The 24,722-nt window shown below is 44.8% G+C and overlaps 2 protein-coding genes across 2 annotated transcripts in view; both read left to right on the forward strand.

Moving 5' to 3' along the window:
* PEX26 (peroxisomal biogenesis factor 26) overlaps nt 1–18,135 on the forward strand; it is a 55,184-nt gene extending 37,049 nt beyond the window's left edge. The window contains exons 6-7 of the mRNA XM_062194474.1: nt 1,155–1,235; nt 18,062–18,135. Coding sequence (XP_062050458.1) covers nt 1,155–1,195 — 41 coding nt within the window. The 3' untranslated portion in view covers nt 1,196–1,235; nt 18,062–18,135. The remainder of the gene's footprint in view (nt 1–1,154; nt 1,236–18,061) is intronic.
* On the forward strand, nt 5,362–24,720 carry TUBA8 (tubulin alpha 8). The gene is made up of 5 exons (XM_062194471.1): nt 5,362–5,455; nt 18,062–18,284; nt 19,721–19,869; nt 21,121–21,801; nt 24,408–24,720. The coding sequence occupies exons 1-5, from the start codon at nt 5,453–5,455 to the stop codon at nt 24,699–24,701; spliced, it is 1,350 nt and encodes a 449-aa protein (XP_062050455.1). The 5' UTR covers nt 5,362–5,452; the 3' UTR covers nt 24,702–24,720.
* The last annotated feature ends 2 nt before the right edge of the window (nt 24,721–24,722 follow it).

Below are 24,722 nucleotides of genomic sequence, written 5' to 3' on the forward strand. Positions count from 1 at the left end.
TAACCATAGCAATAGGGGAAATAAGAAAATGAGACAATTCAACCCGTTGTTTTAATTTCTTGTAGGGAAGTATCAAGAAAGGTGAAAATTATATTCAGAATACCAAGGCCTCAGAGAGAAGATAATGGCTACACTGCCTTGTCTTTCCTATAGTGCCACTTTATTGCACACAGACCTTTGGCTGCTTTTTCAAGGGCAGGCAGCTGGCAAAGTGGTTACCTGATCTGTAATAGAGCCTCAGGTACAGTGAGGGTGAGGGCTTAGGCGCTGGCTGGACTCATCTTGAGGCAATTTATGAAAAAGACACTTTTTTTCTTAGTACCCCAATCTTACTATTCTCTACACTTTGCTAGACAGTGTTTGGCTCCAGCTTCAAGTGCTCCCTACCTTGTGTTTTCACCGTCTCATGTTTCTGCTAAGTTCTGTGTGACCAACTGATATAAATTTAAAGTCCTACTCTCTCCCAGGGGAAGCAAGTTTAACAGGAATCAAAAGCTAAAGAGATGATACTCGAAAGTTGCCATTTATGACATCAACTAGTTGGGAGGAGTGGGAACAGAGGAAGAGTCAGGGCTAGTAGGAAAATACTGCTTCCCCCAACTAAGTACAAAACCATCCAGGTTTTCCAAGTTTTTGTTTTTGTTTTTTTTTTTTTTTTTTTTTTTTTGTATATTTATTTACTTGAAAGTTATAGACAGAGAGGGAGAGATCTTTTCTGCTGGTTAACTTCCCAGATGGCCACAATAGCAGGCCTGAGCCAGGCTGAAGCCAGGAGCCAGGAACCAGGAATTTCTTCCAGGTCTCCCGTGTGGGTGGCAGGGGCCCAAGTACTTGACCATCTTCTGCTGCTTTTCTCAGGCCATTAGGTTGGATCAGAAGTGGAACAGCCAGGACATGAAGTGCCACCCATATGAGATGTCAGCATTAGCTCTACATGCTATGCTATAATGCTGTCCCCCTTTCCCCACCTCCCAAGTTTGGCTTTGCAAGGAATACTGCCTGGGAAAAGGGCCATAAGAATTGGGTGGCCCCCGATTTGTCTTGAGGTAGTCTTTGGTGATCTCTTGATTATGGCTGCTATAACCATGTAGACCTAAAGGGAGCCCTTTATCCGTGCTGCTGTGATGAGAATTTCCTCCGTTCCCTTTGCTCAGTGCCCTGCAGCATACAAGATACCAGCTGGAATAGTAACTAACATTCAAATATGAGAGAACTCCAAAAAGTTTGTGGAAAAGGTAAGTTTGTTTTGGTGTGAAAGTATCTTTAGATCCTTGCAGTTTTTTTGTAATACAATTTTCCATGCACTTTTGGAAAACCCTTTGGATGCATGGATTTCAAAAATGTTTGTACTAAAATAAACTCATCTTTAGGTTCCATTTTTTTCTGTGACCTTTTTGAAGTATCTTTATGTGAATGTACATAGGTGCTAGGAAATAACCAAGGTTAAATTCACATGGCAAGAACCTGCATCTAGATAATGTAATTATCTAATGTGTTGGTCAATTCCATCTTTAACACTTACCCCTCACAGCACCAACCTAGACATTTAGAATAAGGGAACAAGCACACATCCTCTCCATCCAAGGTTTGCCTTTCCAGGACCGACTCTATAGGTCATGATTAAATGTTTGAGCTCAGCCTGTGGTGTCGGATTCCCTGAGTGTAAACCCCAGCTTAAGTTTTAAGGAATTAAGACTTCACATTCCTAAGTCTCAAATCCTTCATTTGTGAAAAGAGGATAATAAAGTTTTAATTTCAGAGGTGTGATGTGAGGAGTAAAGGAGACAGTATGCAGGACTCTCCAGTGCAGGGCATGGTATATAGAAAGTTCTCAGTGTTAGGAATATTGTATAAATAAAGACATTAATATCATGAAGACTAACTGTTTTCCTGGATGATTGATAGGAATTATCTTATCTCTTATTCAAATGGCTCAACTCTTTGGGCCATGACTATAATTTGATAGTATGACCCTATAGCACATAAATTCATACAAGATACATATTCTCACATATACTAGCAAGTGTGGTAAATATGGGGATAATTTCTTTAAAAAGGCCTAAATCACATGGTTGGGTGGTGCTTTCTCAGAAATATCCTGATTTGACTTCAGTTTCTCCATCTGCAAAAGGGAGACTGTGTTCTCCAGAGAGACAGAACAATAGGAGATACCTGCCTATTCAGCCCCGGGATCTGCAGCTGGCAAGCTGGAGACCTGGGTGAGCTGATAGTGTAAGTTCTACTTTGAAAACAGAAGACATATCTCAGCTTAAATAGGTAGGCAGAGGTTCTCTTAGCTCTTTTGTTGTATCCTGCTCTTCAGTTGATTGAATGAGGCTTGATCTACTGATTCAGATGTTAATTGCATCTAGTAACACAAACATCTAGAGTAATGTTTAATCTATTGGGTACATGTCACCCAGCACAGAGACTAAAAACCATGTTCTTTCTTATTTCCAAACTAATGTTCAGGAAGAAATGCATAGGTAGGGGTGGGATGGGGGAGTATCAATAACAGATCTGGAATCCTACAAATCAGAGAGGACTTAAAATCAAAGAAACAAAACAGAACAAAATATCCACCATTTTTAACTCCAAAGACTTGAAGGCCACCGTCTTAGTCTGCTAGGGTTGGTGTAACAAAATACTGCAGACTGGCTTAAATAATAGAAGTCAGTTTTCTTGCAGTACTAGAGGCTAGAAGTCCAAGATCAGGGTGCTGGCAGAGTTGATACTTTCTGAGGCCTCTCTCATAGATATACAGATGGCTGTCTTCTCATGTGTTCCCACATAGCCTTTCCTCTGGGTGTGCTTCCCTGGTGTCTCCTCCTCTAACCAGGAATCAGTCGTAATGGATTAGGGCCGCACCCTTATGACCTCATTTAATCTTTTTTTTTTTTTTTAAAGATTTATTTATCTATTTGAAAATCAGAGTTACAGAGAGAGGCAGAGAGAAAGAGAGAGAGTTCTTCTAGCCACTGGTTCACTCCTCAGGTAGCCACAATGGCTGGAGGTGTGTTGATCCGGAGGCAAGAGCCAGGAGCTTCTTCGGGTCTCCCACGCAGGTGCAGGGGCTCAAGGACTTGGGCCATCTTCTACTGCTTTCCCAGGCCATAGCAGAAAGCTGGATCGGAAGTGGAGCAGCCAGGACTCCATATGGGATGCCGGCGCTTCAGGCTAGGGCGTTAACCTGCTGTGCCACAGCATTGGCCCCATACTCATTTAATCTTAATCATCCTCTTTAAAGGCCCTGTCTCCAAATACAGTGAAATTGGATGTTAAAGCGCCAATATATGAATTTTGAGAATACACAATTCAGTCTATAACAGCCAATCTTCTTCTTATATCCCTGGAACCAAAAGATACCCTGTTTGGTATTTATGTAGTCATGGCTCCCTCCAGCTCCAAAATGTTTAAAGGGACAAAATGAGTGGCTTAAGAAAATCATAATAATGGAAAGCATTTCTTTATCCTGAGACATTAAGCACCTGTTCATAATGTATTTGGTATTTCACAGAGAACTCAAAAAGTCAATTTTTTCATGAGTGCTTCTAGAGTATCTCTGATGTATTTGACATGCTACTTTTGGTGGAGAGGCACTAAGATGGATAACGCGACCCCTGCCTTTGACATGTTGCAGTTTTGTAGGAGCATCTAAATGCACATACACAAACACACATAGTCCACAGTACAAAGTGATCAATAAATGTCATGGAAAAAGTAATAGGATATGTCATGGGGGTTTGGAAGAGAGGTAAATACAGGGTTAACCGTAATAATCCTTTATTGATTATTTGCCATGTTTTAGCACATGATTTCATAATTTTTTAAAGATTATTTATTTGAAAGAGTTATAGAGAGAGAAGGAGAGGGAGAGAAAGAGAGGGGTCTTCCATCTGCTGGTTCACTCCCCAGTTGGCTGCAAGGACTGGAGCTGTGCTGATCCAAAGTCAGGAGCCAGGAGCTTCTTCCGGATCTTCTATGCGGGTGCAAGGACTTGGGCCATTTTCTATTGTTTTCCCAAGCCATAGCAGAGAGCTGGATCAAAGTGGAGCAGCTGGGACTCTTACCAGCGCCCATATGGGTTGCTGGCACTGCAGGCAGTGGCCACAGCGCCAGCCCCCATCATGATTTTTAATTTTAGGATCTTCCATAATGAGATAGACCAAGTGCTGTATATATCAATGGACAAAGCATTATGTTTGGTGCCCTCTCAGATGCAAAGTTGATTAATACACGTGTTCTTTCCTCTAGAAATTAATAATACAAATAGGCAAATGTATGAGTGGATGGTCAGCAGAACAAACTTCTGTCTGTGCTTGGGAAGTTGGAGAGTCATTACATTAGGTGACAGCAGCTTTGTGCACTGTTATTTGAGGAAAAGCTATGAATTTGCAGTGCCTTGGTGGTTGGTGGTGAATTGCTGGGTTATACACCCTTCAGCATGAATTGACCGTGGGTGAGAAATTTTGCAGTGAGACCAAGGAACTGTGACTATTACAAAGTCCAGCTAGAAGTGAGGTTTGACAGTATGGCCAGGCTGTTCCTCCCACTGCCTCCCAAACTAGAGGATGACTGAGGGCATTCCCTGGCCCTTCAATATGACCGGTGGCACAAAGAGGAAGTCTTGCTACTGGGGTAGCAGGAATCTGAATATCAGTTCTGGAACACATAGGAGAGATGACAAGGGTGCTTTAGGGCTTAAAAGTAGGAAAAGGGATCGGGTAAAATGAATCAGAGAGAGAGCCTAGAAAATAATGAGGGAGAGATGAGGTACACTGATAGATTAGTGAAAAGGGGAACAGCTAGAGTATTGAGCAGGTGCAGTATGCCTCCAATAGCCAAGTAGGCCTTGGTGGAAGTGGCACAGGCTGCCAGAGCAGAGCTCCAAGACTTGCCCAAGCACACACCGGGAGTGAGCAACAGACTGGAATCTGCTGGCCCCACCTAGCCACTCCTGTCCTCTTCTGTCTTTAGCTGACTGAAGTCAGCTAAACCTTAACAGGTGCCTCTCCGGCCTGGGCTAGTCTGGGGGGAGAAATGGACTTTTGCTTTCCGGAGCTGTCTGAGTTATAATGGCTGACCTCACCCGCTTTGGTAACAAAACTGTCTCCAACCGAGCCGGCCTGCGAGGAAGCTTACTAGCGACCGCAGTTGTCAGGCGTGTGAGGCTCTTTGGCAGTCAGGGCTGGACGGAGCAGCCAGGCAGGGTGGCGCCCGGCAAACGGAGATTTGAGCCGCTGGTGGGCGGGGAACAGCCATTGTGACCTGCCGGGTCTCCCCCCCCCCCCCCCCCCCCCAGCACTGTGATGCTGCAGGGCAGCTGCCTGCCCGGCGAGTGCGTCCCCAGCCCCCCTCCCGCCTAGTGTCACAACAGCGGAGGCAGCGGTACTGGAGCACTTGGGGCGGGCAGGCCCAGCGGGGAGGCGAGCGGGCGAGGAGAGCGGCCGCTATGGTGAGCCTAATCGGGGCGGGCGCCGGGGCCCGGGGTCTGGGGGCACCTGCCTAGACCGGGGGGCAGACAGATCCTGCGTTTTGAATTCGCAGAGCTGGAAGCCTCCTGGGGGGAGTCAGCTCAGGGTCGAAGGGTCCGCGCCGTTGGGCAGAGGTCACCTGGTGCCAGTACCTTTTGTCAATGAGGAAAATAGACCAGGAAGAGAGATTTGCGCACGCAGGTGAGGGAACCCGGGCTGAGCGAGTGAGATTCTGAGTGATCCTCAGTGAGCAGCTTGCGGACCCCAGTCGGAAGAAAAGGGAAACTTCAGTGTTCCGGAAAGGTGATCTGGGCTGGGGCTGGGGCTGGGGAGTGGTAAGGTAAGGTCCCCAAATGTGACAGAGGACCCAGGACTTCACAGTCTTCTCCCAGCCTCCTTTCCGGGGTCGTTCTCTGCTTCCCCGGGACCATCTGCTTGGGTTTGCGGCCCCCACAGCTCCAGCGCGGCTAGTAGCTTCCCGGGTACCTGGCGCTGGTGCCAACTCCCCTGCTTGACACCCCCCCCCCCCCCCCGGCCCCCGAGGCCAGGGGACCTCCAACTTCTGGTTGTGTTTCTAACTCTGGCTTAAGGGTCTCTGAGAGGCTCCTCCTCCCCCCATCTCTGTTCCTAGAGCAGATCTTATTTGCCGGAGAGGCCCCTTCCCCCTAGCTTGCAGTACCACTTTACAGAGTCTCCTCCTCCTGTCCCCCGTACCACCCGGGGGAAGGGGACTAAAATACCCCTCCCAGAACGCTTGGAAACCCAGGAATCTTCCAGAGTCCTGACATTTCAGCAGTGGGGAGGGCAGTTGGAAAGGTTGGTGGAGGGTGGGGGCAGAACAGCCTATCTCAACAGCCAAGGTCAGGTTCTCTGGCACTCCTTGCTCCAGGTGTCAGTGATAGAACAGGCGGGGCAAAAGCCCTCTTCTCCCGACTACTGATATTTCAGAAAGTCCTTGGACCTCTGGCTGAGCCCTAGCTGTGCTTCTGGCTCCAGGTCTGTCCAGTACCCTCCCTCTCCAAGCATACTCTCAGGCACACCTGGGAGCTTGAAGCATTTGGGGGAGTGGCCAGAGGAACCGATTTCTGCCTGATGCTCTGGGTGTGGAAAGAGCCAAGATGAGGGTTCAGAAGTTTGGCTCCTGGCTCTGCAGCTAATTGTGTGACTTAAAAAGGGTCATGTAACCTCTCTGGACTGGTTTTTCTTATCTACTAAGTGAAGGGGGGTTGGGTTATAGTTCAACTTTCCGGGGCTCTAGATAGATTTTATTTTTTAAAACTTTTTCTTATAAAGAATTTCAAGCATGTACAGAAGGAGAGTTAGTGGCATGAAAGTCATGTATGTGTCATCCGATTTCAACAATTGCCAATTTCTGACCAGCTTCCTCTCATTTCTTCCCCACTCCATTATTTGATGCAAATCCTAGGCTGCATACTCAGGAACTGATGTTTGGTATTTATTGTATCTAGTGTGTAGCTAGTACTTTATAGTGTTCAAAGGGTCTTCTGTTGCATGTAGTAATTTTTATCTGAATGTCATACTGACTCTCAGAGTGGAGCCTAAAGGAAGCTTACAGCAGGGAAACCAAGAGTCATAATCCAGCCCTCTGAGCAAACCTCAGTGTGTTCAATAGTTAGGATTCAGAAAATATCTGGTAAATCAAACACTGAAACAGAAAAGTCTTACCTTAAATGTGCTTAAGAATTTAGAAATGTGCCTAAAAATTTCAAAAACCCATGGTTTAATATTTTGGAAAGGAAGTATCTTTTATTTATTATGAAACACTGAATTGTATGTAGTAAGTTCTACTTAGAAAACTTATTTATGTGCCCAGTACTGCCTTGAGGGGCAAACATCTTTTATTGAACATTTCCCATTCACAGAACCTTTGACTTAGTCCTAAGAGCCTAGAGTGATACAGCTATAAGCCTTGCCCTCAACAATCCATCCCTCTGAAGTGACTGTACTTCCTCCTGCAGCATGTTGTTACAGACAGTTGGCCCTTGTGTTCCGTGTTCCCCCACAGGGATTGGGGGAGGTTTCCCTGGTGTTAAGGAGAATTCGATTGGCATTTCTGAGGTCCTGGATAAGAAATACCTAACTAATCCTTATGCATATTCTAAAATGCATTCCTCTGGTTCCTAGGCAGATGAGCATTTTTCTGTATGAATTTCCCCCCCTTCTCTGCAGTCACCCACTACACCATACCACCAATTTCCTTTAGCATTTCAATCCTGGAGCCTAAAGTCAAGGCTGGTAAGAAGCTGAGTAGGAACTTGAACTGACAACCTCTTCCTTCCAAAGCCTCTGTTCTTAACTACAGGACAGTACCAGATCAGCAGGCTGATCCTATAACTGAGCATTCTTGTCTGCTCCCAATGTCCTTCTGGTAAGCAACTCTCCTGGGTACTGAGACTCAGGCACCTTTTTTGGGAAGTGATATGGAGAGCACTGGCCAAGTGCCCCAAGCCAAGCCCACGTCAGAGATACCAGGGCACAGAGAACATTTCTGGCGTTTATGGGGAGGTGAGGATATCTGTAACACAGCCTCTTTAAAATCTATTTCTTTTGGATTGGTAGCACTAGTTCAGATGGGGATTGGCATCAAATGGCACCAGAGATCCTATCTCCCTTCCTTCTGTGTGTGAAGGAAGAGTGTTCCGGGGGCAAGGATGACACTGCTGTGTCTGCAGTCCTTTGACAGTCTGCCCAGTGCAGGAGGCATGACAGCTTTGCAGGGTCAGTGCATACATTCTGATCCGAGAGCACTGTGCAGGGTCCTCAAGGGGCTAGAGGTCACTGCCACATCTTCCCTTCCCATCACTAAGTGTTGGGTTCTCAGAGGTTCCCCTCTGAGCAGGGGAACCTTGATCAACAGCGTTTCCCTTGGTTAACAGCGCAATGGCTGGGGGCAAATCTGCTGGGTAACTGAGAAAGAGCTGGTGAGTTTTGATGGGGACCTTCCTGATTCAGGTCTGGCCCTTGCAGAGCTGGGGGACTACAGTAGGGGTGTTAATGCCAGTGCTGAATGTCCTTTCTGAAGGCGCTCCTGAGTGACCATGAAAGTGAAAAATAATTTTTGAGGAGCAAAGAATAATGAATAGGGATGGGTGGGGGGATGTTCTCAGCGTGAGGAAGTGGATCAACACTGTTTTTCCACCGTGATGGCCCTGTCTGTGACCTTTGTGGCTGGCATTTTGCCTGTCTCCCTGTTAGAATTTCTTCCAGACAATGAGCTGGAGAAGAAAATGGGAGAGTGAAGATCTCATCAGATGAAAATACTTGACTTAGATGCTATAACTAGTACTGAAACAGTATTTTTACACTTTGTGTTTCTGCATGGGTACAAACTGATGAGATCTTTACTAATTATATACTGAACTGATCTTCTGTATATAAAGATAATTGGAAATGAAAAAAAAAAACCTGGTGTTAAATTGGAAATGGCATAGAAAATTAATTAATTTTAAAAAAAAATAATATGTAGGATCTCTGTCTTTAATGTGCTGTGCACTCTTATTTAATGCTATAACTAGTACTCCAACAGTATTTTTTTCACTATGTGTTGCTATATGGCGGCAAACTGTTGAAATCTTTACCTAATATATACTGAACTGATCTTCTGTATATAAAGAGAATTGAAAATAATTCTTGATGTGATTGGAAGGGGAGAGGGAGCAGGAAAGGGGAGGGTTGTGGGTGGGAGGGAAGTTTTGGGAGGAGGGAAGCCATTGTAACCCATAAGCTGTACTTTGGAAATTTATATTCATTAAATAAAAGTTTAATAATAAAAAATAAATAAATAAATTTAAAATAATTAAAAAAAAAAAAAGAAAATGGGAGAGTGGAGTGGGCACAGAGTACATTCCTCCTTTACTGTCTTTCCTGCATTTGCCCACAGTGTCGGTTAAAGCCCAAGGAACTTTTCTTTCTTTTTTTAAAGATTTATTTTATTTTACTTACTTTAGGGAAAAACACAAAAAGAGAACTTCTATTGCGGGTTCACTCCCCAAATGGCAGCATCCCCTGGCCAAAACTAGGAGCCTGGAAATCCATTGGGTCTCCCACGCGGGTAGCAGGGGCCCAAGTACTTGGACATTCTCCACTGCTTTCCCAGCTACATTAATGGGGAGGTGGATTGGAAGCAGAGCAGCCAGAACTCAAGCTCTGATAATGGGATGCTGTGTTCCAGGTGGCGACTTAACCTGCTATGTTACAATGCCCCCATGCCCCATGACCCAGGAACTTTTGACATCACAGGGTCCCTTGTGCTGATGTTACCAAACCCCCCTGCAGTTTCCTAATGTTGGTCTCATGTCAGCCTGAGCAATCTGAGCCCCTCTCCTGAGCCACCTTCACTTCACTAATGTTAATTTAGGTCAACTCTTTGCTCTTGCTGTTTCTGGCTTGCTGTCTATTCTTTGTTCTGAGATTCCAAATATGCTCTAATTGAAGGCTTCAGAGCAGTGATAATTCAATCTTTGATGAATCACATTTGTTCTTGCTTTAATTATCCCTCCCTAAGACTGGATCCATGTTCCACTTGCTATCCCTGACCTAGGTCCTAAAATATATGTGATTTATTATTCTAGCCGGACAACTAGAAATAATTCTGTGTAATAATATGCTTTCTGCAAACAACTATGTGGCATTTGGATGCATGGATGATCAGGGGAGTGTAGATGGGTCTCAGGTTTTCACATGGCATGCACTGCTGGCCTGTGTGCATTCCCTTTACAGATAATATGACAGTTTGACTGTTTTGTGATATTTAGAAATGATTCAGAGCCTTCTTGTGCTCAGAATAATAATTACCTGATCTTAGCCCTCTGAGAATAAAGCAAAAGGAAATGGCTAATATTAAAATGAAAAGAATGTGATTGAAATAAGGAAGGGTCTTGCCATGGAATCATAAAAGGAAGGGCTGAAAAGTTCTAGAATTCCAGTTACTTCTTCAGTTTCCTGACCTCCTTAATGGAGAGTGAGCTTTGGAGAGCAAGGGTCCCCTGTTTTACTAACTGAATCCCCTGTTCCTGAGCACAGTGCTTGAATGTAGCAAGTACTCAATAAAGGTAGACTTGACTAGAATGAAAAACCTCCCTGAAGGGGCTTGCGGTCCATTTAACAAGAAGAGTGGCAGTGCATACGAAGGTTACAGGAAAAGAACACCTAGCTTGGGTTCTTGAGGTGGACTTAGGAGCAGTGTGAAAGAGGCAGGAAACTTGAGGGCATCTGGAATATGGTGAGATGAATTCAATGATAGAGATGGAGGGCCCTGGGGGAGCACATCGCTGGGGCCCTGTGCTGTTATGTTTTGGACTTCCTGGAGGGAGTGACATTTCACTTGAAACCTGAAGGGATGAGTAGGAGTTCGCCCAGTGCTGTTCAGTGCCTTCTTGCACATAACCCCCACAAGAAGTATTTGTTGTAGGAATGAACAGAGTGGGTAACTTTTGTAGTCTTCTCAGTACTAGATCTGTGTGAACAGGGTATCATCCTTTTTTGAGGAAAGGAACTTCTAGGTCTCTCCATCTCCTTTAATTTCACTCTGGATTTTTGGGCAGAGGGGCTCCAGTAGCACACCAGGAAGCCTTCCTGCCTGTCAGGGACCAAGCACAATGGAATTTCTCTGAGCTGTACAAACCCAGATTCAAAATAGAAACAAGAGAGAGAGAGAGAAATAGTGTGTGAGTGAAGGAATGAGCTCCGATCAGCTGAAGAAAGGAGTCTGAAATATGAGTTTGGAGCAAACATCTGACTTAAATAGCCACAGATGACCCTTGTCCCCACCCCCAGCTGTACACACTGTCCCTGGGAAACAGACTGTTGAGTCTGTCAAGGAAGTGTGGCCCATTTTCCAAGAAGCCACCACAAACTTTCTCAATTCTCTGCTCTGGAGATTTTTTCCTTTGGAGTTTTGCTAAATAAGGGGCCATATTATTAAAAAAACCATGTGGATTTCAGAATTTTTGGGGGCACCAAAATAAATTTAAAAAAATGTTATTTATTTGAAAGGGAAAGAAAGAGATAGAGATATAGACAGATAGAGATCTTCGATCTACTTGTTTACTCCTCAAATACTCACAGCGGCTAGGGCTGGGTCGGGCAAAAGCCAAGAGCCCAGAACTCAATCAAGCCCAGAACTCCCATATGGTGGCAGGGACTCAAGTACTTTGGCCATTGCTTTCTGTCTCCAAAGTTGTCATTAGCAACAAACTACAGTCTGAAGTAGAGCTGGGACTCGAACCCAGACACTCCACTATGGGATGTGAATGTCCCAAGTTGCAGCCTGCTTCTGTTTTTCTCTGAACTTTTTGAAGTCTCCATGTGTATACCTGGTATTGCTCTCACTATCAGGCTTGCACTGATGTAGATGTAAGCTACACCCCAGTGCCTTGAATGTTCAGAGTGAAAGTGAGGCAGGAGGTTGTGTGGTGTAAAGGAAAGAACCCAAGCTGGAGTCAGAAGGCCTGGGTTCTAGTTCAGGCTCTTTTGCTGCAAAGCTGTGAAATACCGAATCTGTCCCTTTACCTCTCTGAACTTCAGCTTTTCATCTGTAAAATAATGGAGAAAGAATCATACTAGGTTATTCAAGAGGCCAGTCCAGCTCTGGTATCTTGAATGTTCTGAGCTAGTTATGACAGATGGATGGCCTTTCCTGGGCTTCAGAACTGGCCCCCAAGAGCATCAGCACTGAGTCTGCTCTGTGCTGCTTGTCTGTGTAGAGCTGGCAGGCAGAGACGGGGCTAGTGACCAAGCAGAGTGGCTGGAGTAGGTTAGCTCAGTGCCTGAGCTGGGGGAAGTCCATGGAAGAGCTTTGGATAACTTTGTGTGCCCTGAAGGAGCAGTTGTGAGAGGCCCGGCAGAGTGCTGAGAATGTATGCACATCAAAGAACTCTGAACACTCATCTACCTTCAAATTTTACCTCTGATTTTTTTTTTCATGTAACTTTAATTAGTTTGAATGGCACACACACACACACACACACAAAGGATTTTCACCCATTGGTTCACTCCCCAGATACCCACAACAGATACCCTGCTGCCTCCCAGGGTGTGTATTAGCAGGAAGCTGGAATCAGGAGTGGAGCCAGGACTTGAACCCAGACTCTGCAATATTGGAGAGTCATCTCTCATTTGTTGTTTCATTCATCCAATACCTGCAATGGCTAGAGCTGCACCATGCTGAAATCAGGAGCCAGGAACTCAGTCTGGGTCTCTCATGTGGGTGGGTAGGGGTCCAACTACTTGAGTCATCATTGCAACAGGTAGAATTGGAAGCAGAGCTGGTACTTGAAAATTACTCTGATATGGGATGCAAGTATTCTAAGTAATGTCTTGCTGGGCCAAATGACCACTCCCTTAAATTAACTTTAGTTATTTATGTTAAAAAGATTTATTTATTTATTTGAAAAGCAGAGTTATGGAGAAAGAGGGAGAGACAGAGACACACACACACACACACAGAGAAGTATCTTCTGCTGGTTCAATCCCCAAATGGCTGCAATGACTTGGGCTAGGCAGGCCAAAACCTGGAGCCCAGAACTTCTTCTAAGTCTCCCATTTGGGTGCAGGGCCCTAAGCACTTGAGCTATCTTCCACTGCTTTCCCAGGTGCATTAGCAGGGAACTGGATCAGAGGTGGAGCATTGGGGTCTTGAACCAGCCTCCATATGGGATGCTGGCATCATAGGTGGTGGCTTTACCCACTACCTCACAATGCTGGCCCCCATTCAATGAACTTTAAAATCCTGTTTTCCCTCTCAAATGATTATATGAAATGGAGCAGGGAGAACCCATACCATCTCATAATAAGGCAGCTAAGTGAATGATGACCCTACTCCTACTTTTCTGTTTCCTTTTTTAATTTTTAGTAGGATGTACTATTATACCACTAAAAGTGGTATGATGCCACCCTTATAGCTATCATCTGGACACACTAAGAATTATTTTTTCCTATTTTTACTTTACTTCCTGTCTTTGTTAAAGTATTTTAAAGTGCATACATCATGACATTTTATGCCTTAATTTTTCAGCTACAACACTAGCAAACAAGGATATTTTCATAGTTATCCACATTTTTCTTACCATGCCTAATAAAATTCATCAATTTGTCCCCCAAATATTTTGATTTGGTCAAGGCAGAATTCTAAATTCACATACTATACATGGTTGTTACACTTCTTAAATTTTCTTTTGATATGGAATAGTCTCCTTCACCACCTTTACTTTTCATGAATTAAAAAAGCTGGATGAGGCTGGCGCCGCGGCTCACTAGGCTAATCCTCCGCCTTGTGGCGCTGGCACCCAGGGTTCTAGTCCCGGTTGGGGCACCGATCCTGTCCCGGTTGCCCCTCTTCCAGGCCAGCTCTCTGCTGTGGCCAGGGAGTGCAGTGGAGGATGGCCCAAGTGCTTGGGCCCTGCACCCCATGGGAGACCAGGAGTAGCACCTGGCTCCTGCCATCGGATCAGCGTGGTGCGCCGGCTGCAGCGCGCCTACCGCGGCGGCCATTGGAGGGTGAACCAACGGCAAAAAGGAAGACCTTTCTCTCTGTCTCTCTCTCACTGTCCACTCTGCCTGTCAAAAAAAAAAAAAAAAAAAAAAAAAAAAAAAAAAAAAAAAAAAGCTGGATGAAGTTTCCCTGTAGAATGTTCCATCTTCTGGATTTATTTTGTTTCCTCATGTGACTTGACTTGTCTCTTTGATCTGTATGTTTCCTGTGACGAAGAAGCTAAATCTACAAGTTTAGTAGATTAAGGCTGATTTTTTTTTTTTTTTTTGAGAGATGGATGGAAAGAGACCCCATTTGCTGGTTTACTTTCCAAATGCCTGCAGTGATGGGTGCTGGGCTGGGACTGGGCCAGGAGCCAGGAACTAAGATCAGGTCTCTGACCTGGGTGGGAAAAACCCAACTCCTTGAGCCATCATCACTGCTGCCCTGGGTGTGCATTAGCAGGAAGCCAGAACCTGGAATCAATCTCAGATACTCCAGTGTAGGATGAAGGTGTCTAACTGCTAGGCTAAGTACCCACTCCAAGGCTGAGTATTTTTGACAAGAATTCCTTATGGGTGGTGTTCTACATGTTCTATTGCCCTTAATGTCTGGTTGGGTCACTATTAGTGGTGGTTAAGATGGATCAGTGTTAGGCTGCTGACCCTTGTCACCAGTCACCTTGTGACTGGAAGTAACAATGATTCTTTGGCTCTATGTAAATGTCTAGTTCCCCATCAGCCTTTCACCTAATGGTGTTGATATCTGTGTTCAAATCACTTTTGTGGTTGGAAACTGTATTTCATAATCTGTCATTACTTCAACATTGGTGAGCATTCTTCTGCTAAGAAAAAGGAAATTTCTGGGGCCTGTGTTGTGTGGCATAGCAGGTGCTGGCACCAGTTCTTGTCCTGGCTGCTTCACTTCTGATCCAGCTCCCTGTTAATATACCTGGGAAATCAGCAGAGGATGGCCCAAGAGATTGGGCCTCTGCACCCGTGTGGGAGACCTGGAAGAAGCTCTTGGACCCTGGCTTCAGCTTGGCCCAGCCCCAGCTACTGCAACCATGTTAGGAGTGAACCAGTGGATAGAAGATCTGTCTCTCTGTCTCTGTAATTCTGCCTTTCAAGTAAATAAGTAAGTCTTTTAAAAAAAGAAAAAGAAAAGGAAATTTTCCTAATTATCAGGGCTCTTTGGGTAGGGACAATGAGTTTTTCTCTGAGATTTTTCCTTTTTAATAACGGTAAGGAGTTGTGAATTTTTTATATACGTCCTATTTCAATTAAATACTGTCATTACTCTTTTTGGTGCTTGGATTATCTTGTCTCTGGCAGTGGCTTGGACTTTATCCCAGCCTTGGTTAGCTTCTGTGATTTCTGGTACTCTAAGATGTTCCTGGCTCATCTTGTGTTTTCTTTGTATCAGGCCTAGAAGCCCACATTTCTCCAAGGAACTTTGGCTCCTATTAGTGGGAAATGGCATTGAGAGAACTTCCTTTTATCTTGATTGGTATAGCTATTTTTGACTTTTGGGAACACCTGTGAACCTGTCAGTCATTTCTGGGTCTATGTTATACTTGTCTATTTTATACAAATTTTGTTTTATTCCTAAGAGGGGTGTATGTGTGTATGTGTGTGGGGGGTGAGAGTGGGAGAGGGAGGGAGAACTTGATTTAGTCTGTGAAGATTGACAAATTTGTTAGTATGAGACTAAAAAGGTCATCAAAAGAGGCTGAAAACATTGCCATCACTGGCAGTTTCAGGTCCCCAAGGCTCTTTGCCCTTTCTCCTATGATATTTGATTTTCCCAAAATATCACTACATCCTCTATGGAAAGAACCAGAGTGCTCCAGAAGGGGGCTCCGACGGTCAGATTGGAGACACAGCAGCACTGTAGATAGGGCTAGGGGGATAGTTGGGATATGGTGGTGATGAGGGGGCACAAGGTTCAGAAAGTTGAAGGTCAGGACCACAGAGGAGACTGTCACCTAGACGGAGAACATATAAGATCAGGCTCTTTTCAGGCCCCTTAACATCCCCTCAGTTTCAGACACATCCCTAGGAAGCCACAGTTGCTTGCTAAATTTGAGGCTGTGTCCTGGGTTGAAGATGTGCCAATGTGGGCTGGTTTCTGCGTGAACACTGCTCCTCTTAAGCTTGAATTTGGTCCTCTGATGGAGGCAGAGCAGAGACCCTATGATAAAGGACAAAGGAATGGGGGCCTGAGATCTAACCTTTCCCATACATACTTCTTTCAGGCGGAGACAAAAGTGTGCAAGGTGATGTCATAATGAAAATGATATTGGTAAAGGCAACAGGAACAATCATGGTTAACTTATGATTTTCAGATAAGAGAAGGCTGAGTAACTCAGCCAGGGTCACACACACATCCTAGCAAGTAAGAAGTAATTTGAGAAGGTGAGATTTGAACCCTGGGTAAGCAGCTTTGTGAGGGAAGCCTTTCTCTGGACACTCAGGGAGCACCCTTCCTCCCGCCCCCACCAGACTGTGCAGGCCTGTGTTACATACTGGCTGCTGTAGAGACCTGTGGTCCATCTTTCCCAAAGGTAAAAGCTGTGTGTCACTCAGACCTAGCACAGAGACAGGTGTAAGAGTAGTCCTGACAACTCTGGCTCTTAGAAATGTTGCTCAGTGAGCTGCTCTGCTCGTCATGCCCAGAAGATCCTCCAAGTTTCCAGAAATTCTGTACTTTGAGGTGGACTCTGCTTGTTTCCATGCCCAGCCATGTTCTCTGGAGGCTCTGCTGCTGGCTTGTGTTACCTGGAGATGGAAAATGCCAGGTCAGGTCATGGATAAGAATAGAAACCCACAGACCAGCACATGCTTCCCTGCTGGGCTCTGGCCAGGCATCATAGGCATGGAGCCACCTTATGTGGGTCAGTTCCCTGCTGCAGCCAGGGTGTGGGTGTGGGTGATGCGTCCATCTTCCAGCAAAACATCATGTGGGTTTCTATTCTCTCTCTCTCTCTCTTTTTCTGTCTCTCTCTCACACACACAGACACACCCTTCCCCTCATCTTAAACTCTCAATACTAGGACCAATCAGGTAATTGTGCTTCATAGAGAACACTCTAAAAGTTAGTTGTATTTAACACATGGCCTGACACAGGCAAGGGAGCAGGTTAGATTTTCCAATTTCTTAGCATTCAAGAAGGGCCTGATCCTAACCCACCAGCCATTTCCTGGATGGTGTTTCAATCCTTTCTTATTTCTACTTTGTAACGATAGCACTAATGACACCCATGATACAGACTTCCAGAACATGTTTGGCCCACAAGTGTTCATCTCTTCCATGATGTTCCGACTCTGTGTATGCGTGATGTCTTTGGAAGTCAGGGTTTAGGAACACATGTATATGCTGCCACTGCATGTGCTAGTTCAAGGATTTTCCTGCTGTTATCATTTGTTCTTCCTTTGGCTTTCTTCATCAGTACAGGAGCCTTATGGTTTGGAATTAGGCCCTTATTTCATTATGTCATCTCCACATATGCCCTCTTTTTTTTAAAGATTTATTTATTTTGACAAGGAGAGAGAGAGAGAGAAAGAGAGAGAGAACATTCCACCTCCTGGTTCACTCTGCAGATGGTTGCAATGGCCAGATCTGGGCCAGGTGGAAAGCAGGAGCTGGGAGCTTCATCCAGGGCTCCCATGTGGGTGGCAGGATCCCCAACACTTGAGCCATCTTCTGCATTGTATTGTAAATGGAGCAGCCAGGACACAAACCAGTCCATGTGGGCTGCCAGCATGGCAGGCAGTGGCTTTACCTGCAATACCACATGCTGGTCCCTGCCCTCTTTTTTTTTTTTTTTTTTTTTCATTTTCCTGTAAAAAAGATTAACCCTGGAAAGTGACCTCCAGAAAAAAAAAACACAAAACAGCTGTCTTCTTTGGAACCAAGTTTTGGTCTAGGTGTAGTGGTGCCCAGCAATTGAAACTTCAGATACCATCATGTTACAAGGACGCCTGGCTGGAGGAATGGCTTTCTTGTAAGTTGAATGCCTAGTTCTCAGATGTGGTCCTTCAGTCCATTGCCAGGGGCCTAGGGCTCTCTAACCTTGGTGCTATTCTCCTCCACAGAGGGAATGCATATCAGTCCACGTGGGCCAAGCAGGAGTTCAGATTGGTAATGCCTGCTGGGAGCTCTTCTGCCTAGAGCATGGCATCCAGGCAGATGGCACCTTTGGCACTCAGGCCAGCAAGATCAACGATGATGACTCCTTCACCACCTTTTTCAGTGAGACTGGCAATGGGAAGCATGTACCCCGGGCTGTCATGGTAGATCTGGAGCCAACTGTGGTAGGTGAGTATGGACTGAGATCTCTGCAGAAAATAACTTGGCACTGGAGGCCTTGGCCTGCAGTAACTAAGGAGGCAGCATCTTCAATGAACGATAGGGTGACTTAGCTAGAGCCCAGCAGTACGCATGAGTGCTGCCAGCTCCTTGGGTCTCCACTGTCTTGGGGAATCTTATAATAGGGAACAAGGGTCTGAACTAATCTTTGTAAAATAAAATGCCCTCTATTTAAATCCCTTATGCCTACTAAAAGACTGAAATAGAAGATTGTTAGTAAATACTAAGAAAAATAAAAACCAAATTATTTGGGAAATTGTAAGAAGCCCCCAAATAAGACAGTTTCCCAAAGCATAGGCTTCTGATTCTGTAATAATTTCAGACTGTCCTTACAGGTCTGGTATTACCTTTGAAGTATCTTATTTACAAAATTATATAACAGCAGGTGCATTCGTTCACAACCAGGGGTTGCTATAGTTCTAGAATGAACTTCGTTCAGATTTAGGGAAACAAAGAGGAGTTCCTACTTGTTGTATCTTGCTGCTCAGTAGTGCCACTTCCTCTCAGTCAGCTTCAAAGCTGGGTCCTCTAGCAGTGGGTAGACAAATTCCACAGAGATGTCTGGGCAAAAATCTGTGAGGCCTGATCACTGATTTCTAGGGGCAAAAGACCACACACAGGTATTCCACCCCCTGGATACTTTGTACAGAAGCAAAAAATTCAGGTGGCCTTCCCAGGCCACTGCACAGATGGCTGAGTTCTCTGGACAAGGGGGAGTACAGGAATCATGAAATAGAGGGAAGATGGAGATAGGGCTGATTAAATTCAGCCTTCCCTGTGTCCACTTTGTGGGGCGCTTTGGAGGTTAGAACTCCCTTGAAAACCTCTCTAGGGCTCCTGAAGACCTGAGCATAGCTATGCTTAAAAGTTATGCTGGGATTCACTCGGTGTTTGACATATATTATTGTTGCCTTGAGATGTCGGTGAAGGAAGTGACAGTTCCTGGTAGGGCCAAGGATCTGGGCAGGTCACCCTGAATCTTTCTCTGTGTCCCTAGAACATTTTAATGCAAGTAAAATTATCAATTATTGGCATAAAGTATAACTTTGTAGCATGAGAGAAAAAACAAATGGTAGCCAATGAGGGGGTCAAGGTGGAAGGAGAGACTATCATTTGTTGTTGGGTAAGCTTTGTAAACCCAAGGCATTTTAAAGTTCTAGCTAGCAGAGCAGTTGGCTTCTCATTGCCTGCTTGAATCCCAGCCTCTGTCTCTGTTGGTGGAATTTTCTTAGCCTTTTGCCAGTTTCTCATAGGGTTGTCTGGTTTCACTTCATTATAGTTTCACACTCAGGGACAACAGAGGAGTATCATGTGGTATGCTAACCAGGAGGGCTTCTCCCTGGAAACCAGGTGGTAAGATTTAAGGGTCCCTCCTCTCCTGGCAGATGAGGTTCGGGCAGGAACCTACCGTCAGCTCTTCCATCCTGAGCAGCTGATCACAGGAAAGGAGGATGCAGCTAACAACTATGCCCGGGGTCACTATACAGTGGGCAAGGAGAGCATCGATCTGGTGCTGGACCGCATACGGAAGCTGGTAAGCATTGACCAGGACACAGGCTTGGTGAACACATGTATTCATACCTCTGCTTTTAAAACATTTTTCTTTTCATTTTATTTGAAAGGCAGACAGAGAAAGATATACAGACAGAAATCTTCCATCTACTGGTTCACTCCTCAAGTGCCTGCAACAGCTGAGGCTGAGCCAGCCTGAAGCCAGGAGCTTGAAATTTAATCTGTGTTTCACCACTTGGATGGCAGGGACCCAAGTACCTCAGCCATCACCTGCTGCCTCCTAGGGTGTACATTAAGAGGAAGCTGGAATTAGGAGGGGAGCTGGGACTTGAACTCAGGTACTCCTGATGGAATGAGATGAGATGTTAGGCATCTCAAGAGGTGTCTCTGTCTCTCTATCTTTCAAATAAAATGAACATAAAAGTAAAAAATGGTAACTATAACTATACCTTGAATGCCATAAACATACATGGCTATAAAATTTCAGTAGATAATAAAAATTGTTTAGACCCTTTAGGTTTCCTGACTCCATTTTTAATTTTGAAATTGGTACCTTGGGGGCAGGCGCTGTGGCATAGTAAAGCCACTGCCTGTAGTGCCGGCATCCCATATGGGGGCCAATTTGAGTCCTGGCTGCTCCACTTCCAATCCAGCTCTCTTCTATGGCCTGGGAAAGCAGTAGATGATGGCCCAAGTCCTTGGACCCCTGTACCTGCATGGGAGACCTGGAAGAAGCTCTTGGCTCCTGGCTTTGGATCAGCACAGCTCTGACCATTATGGCCATCTTAGGGGAATGAACCCGCAGATGGAAGACCTCTCTGTCTCTTTGACTTTCAAAGAAATAAGTAAATCTTTAAAAAAAGAAAGAAAAGAAATTGGTACCACTAGTCAGCTACCAATTTTAGTATATGTGCTGCCGAAGTGAGCACTGAGTCACCTTCCAAAGTTGGGTCCAGAAGTGTAGATCAACATTTCCCACAAAATCGTATGAGAAGAGAAGGGAGGTGGGCCAGTTGGAGCTCTCAAAGGACCAAGTCACTAATCCCTGTGGTTCTGAACCTTTCATTCCTGATGTACCTGGGGGCTTGTGCATGTGTGGTTTGTCACCCTATGTTTTAGCTATTGTTCCCAACATCAAAATAACTGCTTTTGTGTTTCCTTATTCCTTCAGGTGTTAGGATTTCACTCACAAAAAGTGTTGAGGGATAGGATAGGGCTCACAGAGTGGGCTTGCCTGGCTTCATAGTTTCTTCTCATGTTCTACTCTTCCCAGACAGATGCTTGCTCTGGCTTGCAAGGCTTCCTGATCTTCCACAGTTTTGGTGGAGGCACTGGCTCTGGCTTTACCTCTCTGCTGATGGAACGTCTCTCCCTTGATTATGGCAAGAAGTCCAAGCTAGAGTTTGCTATCTACCCAGCCCCCCAGGTCTCAACTGCAGTGGTTGAGCCCTACAACTCCATCCTGACCACCCACACTACACTGGAACATTCAGATTGTGCTTTCATGGTGGATAATGAAGCCATTTATGACATCTGCCGCAGGAACCTAGACATTGAGCGCCCTACTTATACCAACCTCAACCGCCTCATCAGCCAGATTGTGTCCTCAATCACTGCCTCTCTCCGCTTTGATGGGGCCCTCAATGTGGACCTCACTGAATTCCAGACCAACTTGGTGCCCTACCCCCGCATCCACTTTCCACTGGTTACCTATGCTCCCATCATCTCTGCTGAGAAAGCATATCATGAACAGCTCTCTGTGGCTGAAATAACCAGCTCCTGCTTTGAGCCCAACAGCCAGATGGTGAAGTGCGACCCAAGACATGGCAAGTACATGGCCTGCTGCATGCTCTACCGGGGGGACGTGGTGCCCAAGGATGTGAACGTCGCTATTGCTGCCATCAAGACAAAGAGGACCATCCAGTTTGTAGACTGGTGCCCCACAGGTTTCAAGGTGAGTAGTGATGCCTTAGGGAAGAGAAGGAAAGGGAAGGGAGATTGCCAAGGATAAGAGAGAATGATATTTTGGACTAAGATACATACAATTGCATAGGAGCTTCAGATTTGTTGCAATGATATGAGGCGAGGGATTTAGGTAACATTAATTTCACTCACCTTTGGTTGAGACACAAATATTGCTGAAGCCATTTTAGAAAATGTTTGAGTTTTGTACTTTTTTTTTTTTTAGAAAACATTTATTTAATGAATACAAATTTCATAGGTATAGCTTTAGGAATATAGCAGTTCCCCCCCTCCATACCCACCCTCCCACCCCCACACCCATCCCACTGCGTACTCCCTCTCCCATGCCATTTTTCATTAAGGTTCATTTTTAATTATCTTTATATACAGAACACCGACTCTATACTAAGTAAATATTTTAATAATTTGTACCCACACACATATGCAAAGTATAGAGTACTGTTTGAGAACAAATTTTACAGTTAATTCTCATAGTACAACTCTTTAAGGACAGAGGTCTTACATGGGAAGTAAGTGCACAATGACTCCTGATGTTTTAACAATTGACACTCTGATTTATGACATCAGTGGTCACCTGAGGCCCATGACATGAGCTGCCAAGAGAGGCCTTTTGAGTCCACAAACTCTGTCAATATCTAGACAGGGCTATAAACAAAGAGGAAGTTTTCTCCTCCCTTCAGAGAAAGGTACCTCCTTCTTTGATGGCCCCTTCTTTCCACTGGGATCTCACTCACAGAGATCCTTCCTATAGATCATTTTTTGCCATGATGTCTTGGCTTCCCATGCCTGAAATGCTGTCATGGGCTTTTCAGCTTGATCCGAATGCCTTAAGGGCTTATTCTTAGGTCAGAGTGCTGTTTAGGGTGTTTGTCATTCTATGAGTCTGCTGTTGTGGACTGTTTCCCATGTTGGAACATTCTCTCCTTTTTAATTCTATCTATTGTTATTACCAGACACTGGTCCTATTTATGTGATTCCTTTGACACTTATTCCTATCTATATGATCAATTACACTTAATATGTTCACTTTAGTATATAAGATGGCTTTAGAACCACTCTACTTAATGGATTTGGAGTCCCATGATGAGTTTTTAGCTTTACCCTTAGGAGTAAGTCCATGGGAATGTGTGCCGAAGTGGAGCTTGGTACTATTTTTAATTGGTTAATCATCTTTGATTTTTTTTTTAAATTGAAGAATAAGTAAATGATTTGGTCCTGGCCTGAATCAGTGCTTTTGTGGTTTCCTTTTCAGCTCAGGCTGCCTGAGGTTGATTTTAGTGGATATTTTATACTTCAGGTACATCATCATTATGTGGTCATTTTAACCTTAGAATTGACCAAATTACTCAAGTTGTGAAAGAAGTATAATTCCCTCCTCTAACAAAATATGTATCTCCCAGTTTTTCTTGAAGAATTAAATATCCTGTAAATCTTCATTTGCAGTAACAATGAAATAATTGTATTATATGATGGGAATCACTGGTGTTTGGAAGTCCTGCCATTTTCCATTATTATTAACCAGGAGTAGGCAGAAACTGAGGAAGTCTAGTGGCCTGTCTCAGGTTGGGTGTTCACAGTCTGGAAAGTACCAGACTTTGAGGATCAGTAGTAGGGGAGATACAGAACAGCTGGGGAAGCCCCTGAGCTCCAAGAGCAGTGAATGTTGAATGTTAGAAGCCACCCTTTGAGTTGGATTGGCAGAGTATGCAGTCTGGCTCTCTGCATGTGAACTACTTGACCACTGTGTCCTGTGTTTCCAAAGCCTTTTGTTAGGTAACTGTCATATCATTCATCATAACTGCCCCCAAGTCATGTCTTTAATAATTCAAAAGTTTACTGAGCACCTGTTATATACCACGGGTGGTTGCAAAAATAGCTGGAAGTAAAGTATTGGCTCTGGTTTGGGATATATGTGTGGGGAGAAGAGAGATTTCTAGGAAAGTAGCCCTACATTAGGATAGGGCTGGGGTCGACTTGGAGACTCTGACATACTACCAGTAAGGAATCCGTTTTCCAGATACCTTTCAGGTCTTTATTGATTGCTCTGGAATATCCCTATAGCTTTCAAACAACCTTTCACCCTTTTGCAGAGAAACCTCTGTAAATTTTCTTACTAAATAGCTAAAGTGGAACTTCAGATGACAATGTAGGAAAAATAGCTTCGAGTTCAGAAACTGATTTCCTCTAAAAAGGAATATATTTCCCATTTAGAGATAAACATGTACTGGACACTACCCACTTAATCTCATTCATTGCTCTCCTTTGTCTACTTACAACTCTCCACCTATATTTTTCTTTCTCATCAGCTCTATTCTCCTATTTTTTCTCCTTTGCAGAGTCTTTAGATCCCCCAGAACTTCCTCTGAATCTTCTGTACTAAACCCCACTTGCTTTTACTTTCTTCAGCGTTCAACTTACCTCCGTGTCTCCAACTTCCCAGTTCTCTCTGTCCATGTTCCACCCAGCGGTCCCAGTCCCATACCATGACCATGTCTTGCTGCTACACCTGGTGACCAATATGCTGCTGCCATGAGTTGTTCTTTGGATGACATATATCTTCCTCTTTCTGGTTCCCAGGTGGGCATCAACTACCAGCCTCCCACAGTGGTGCCAGGAGGGGACCTGGCCAAAGTCCAGAGGGCTGTCTGCATGTTGAGTAACACCACGGCAATTGCAGAGGCTTGGGCCCGCCTTGACCATAAATTCGACCTAATGTATGCCAAGCGGGCCTTTGTACATTGGTATGTTGGAGAGGGGATGGAAGAAGGAGAATTTTCCGAGGCCAGGGAGGATCTGGCTGCCCTGGAGAAGGATTATGAAGAAGTGGGGACTGATTCATTTGAAGAAGAAAATGAAGGGGAGGAATTTTAAATATACAACCTCTCCCTTGGC

Source organism: Lepus europaeus, chromosome 6, assembly GCF_033115175.1.
Source record: "Lepus europaeus isolate LE1 chromosome 6, mLepTim1.pri, whole genome shotgun sequence".
In the NCBI taxonomy this organism is placed as follows: Eukaryota; Metazoa; Chordata; class Mammalia; order Lagomorpha; family Leporidae; genus Lepus; species Lepus europaeus.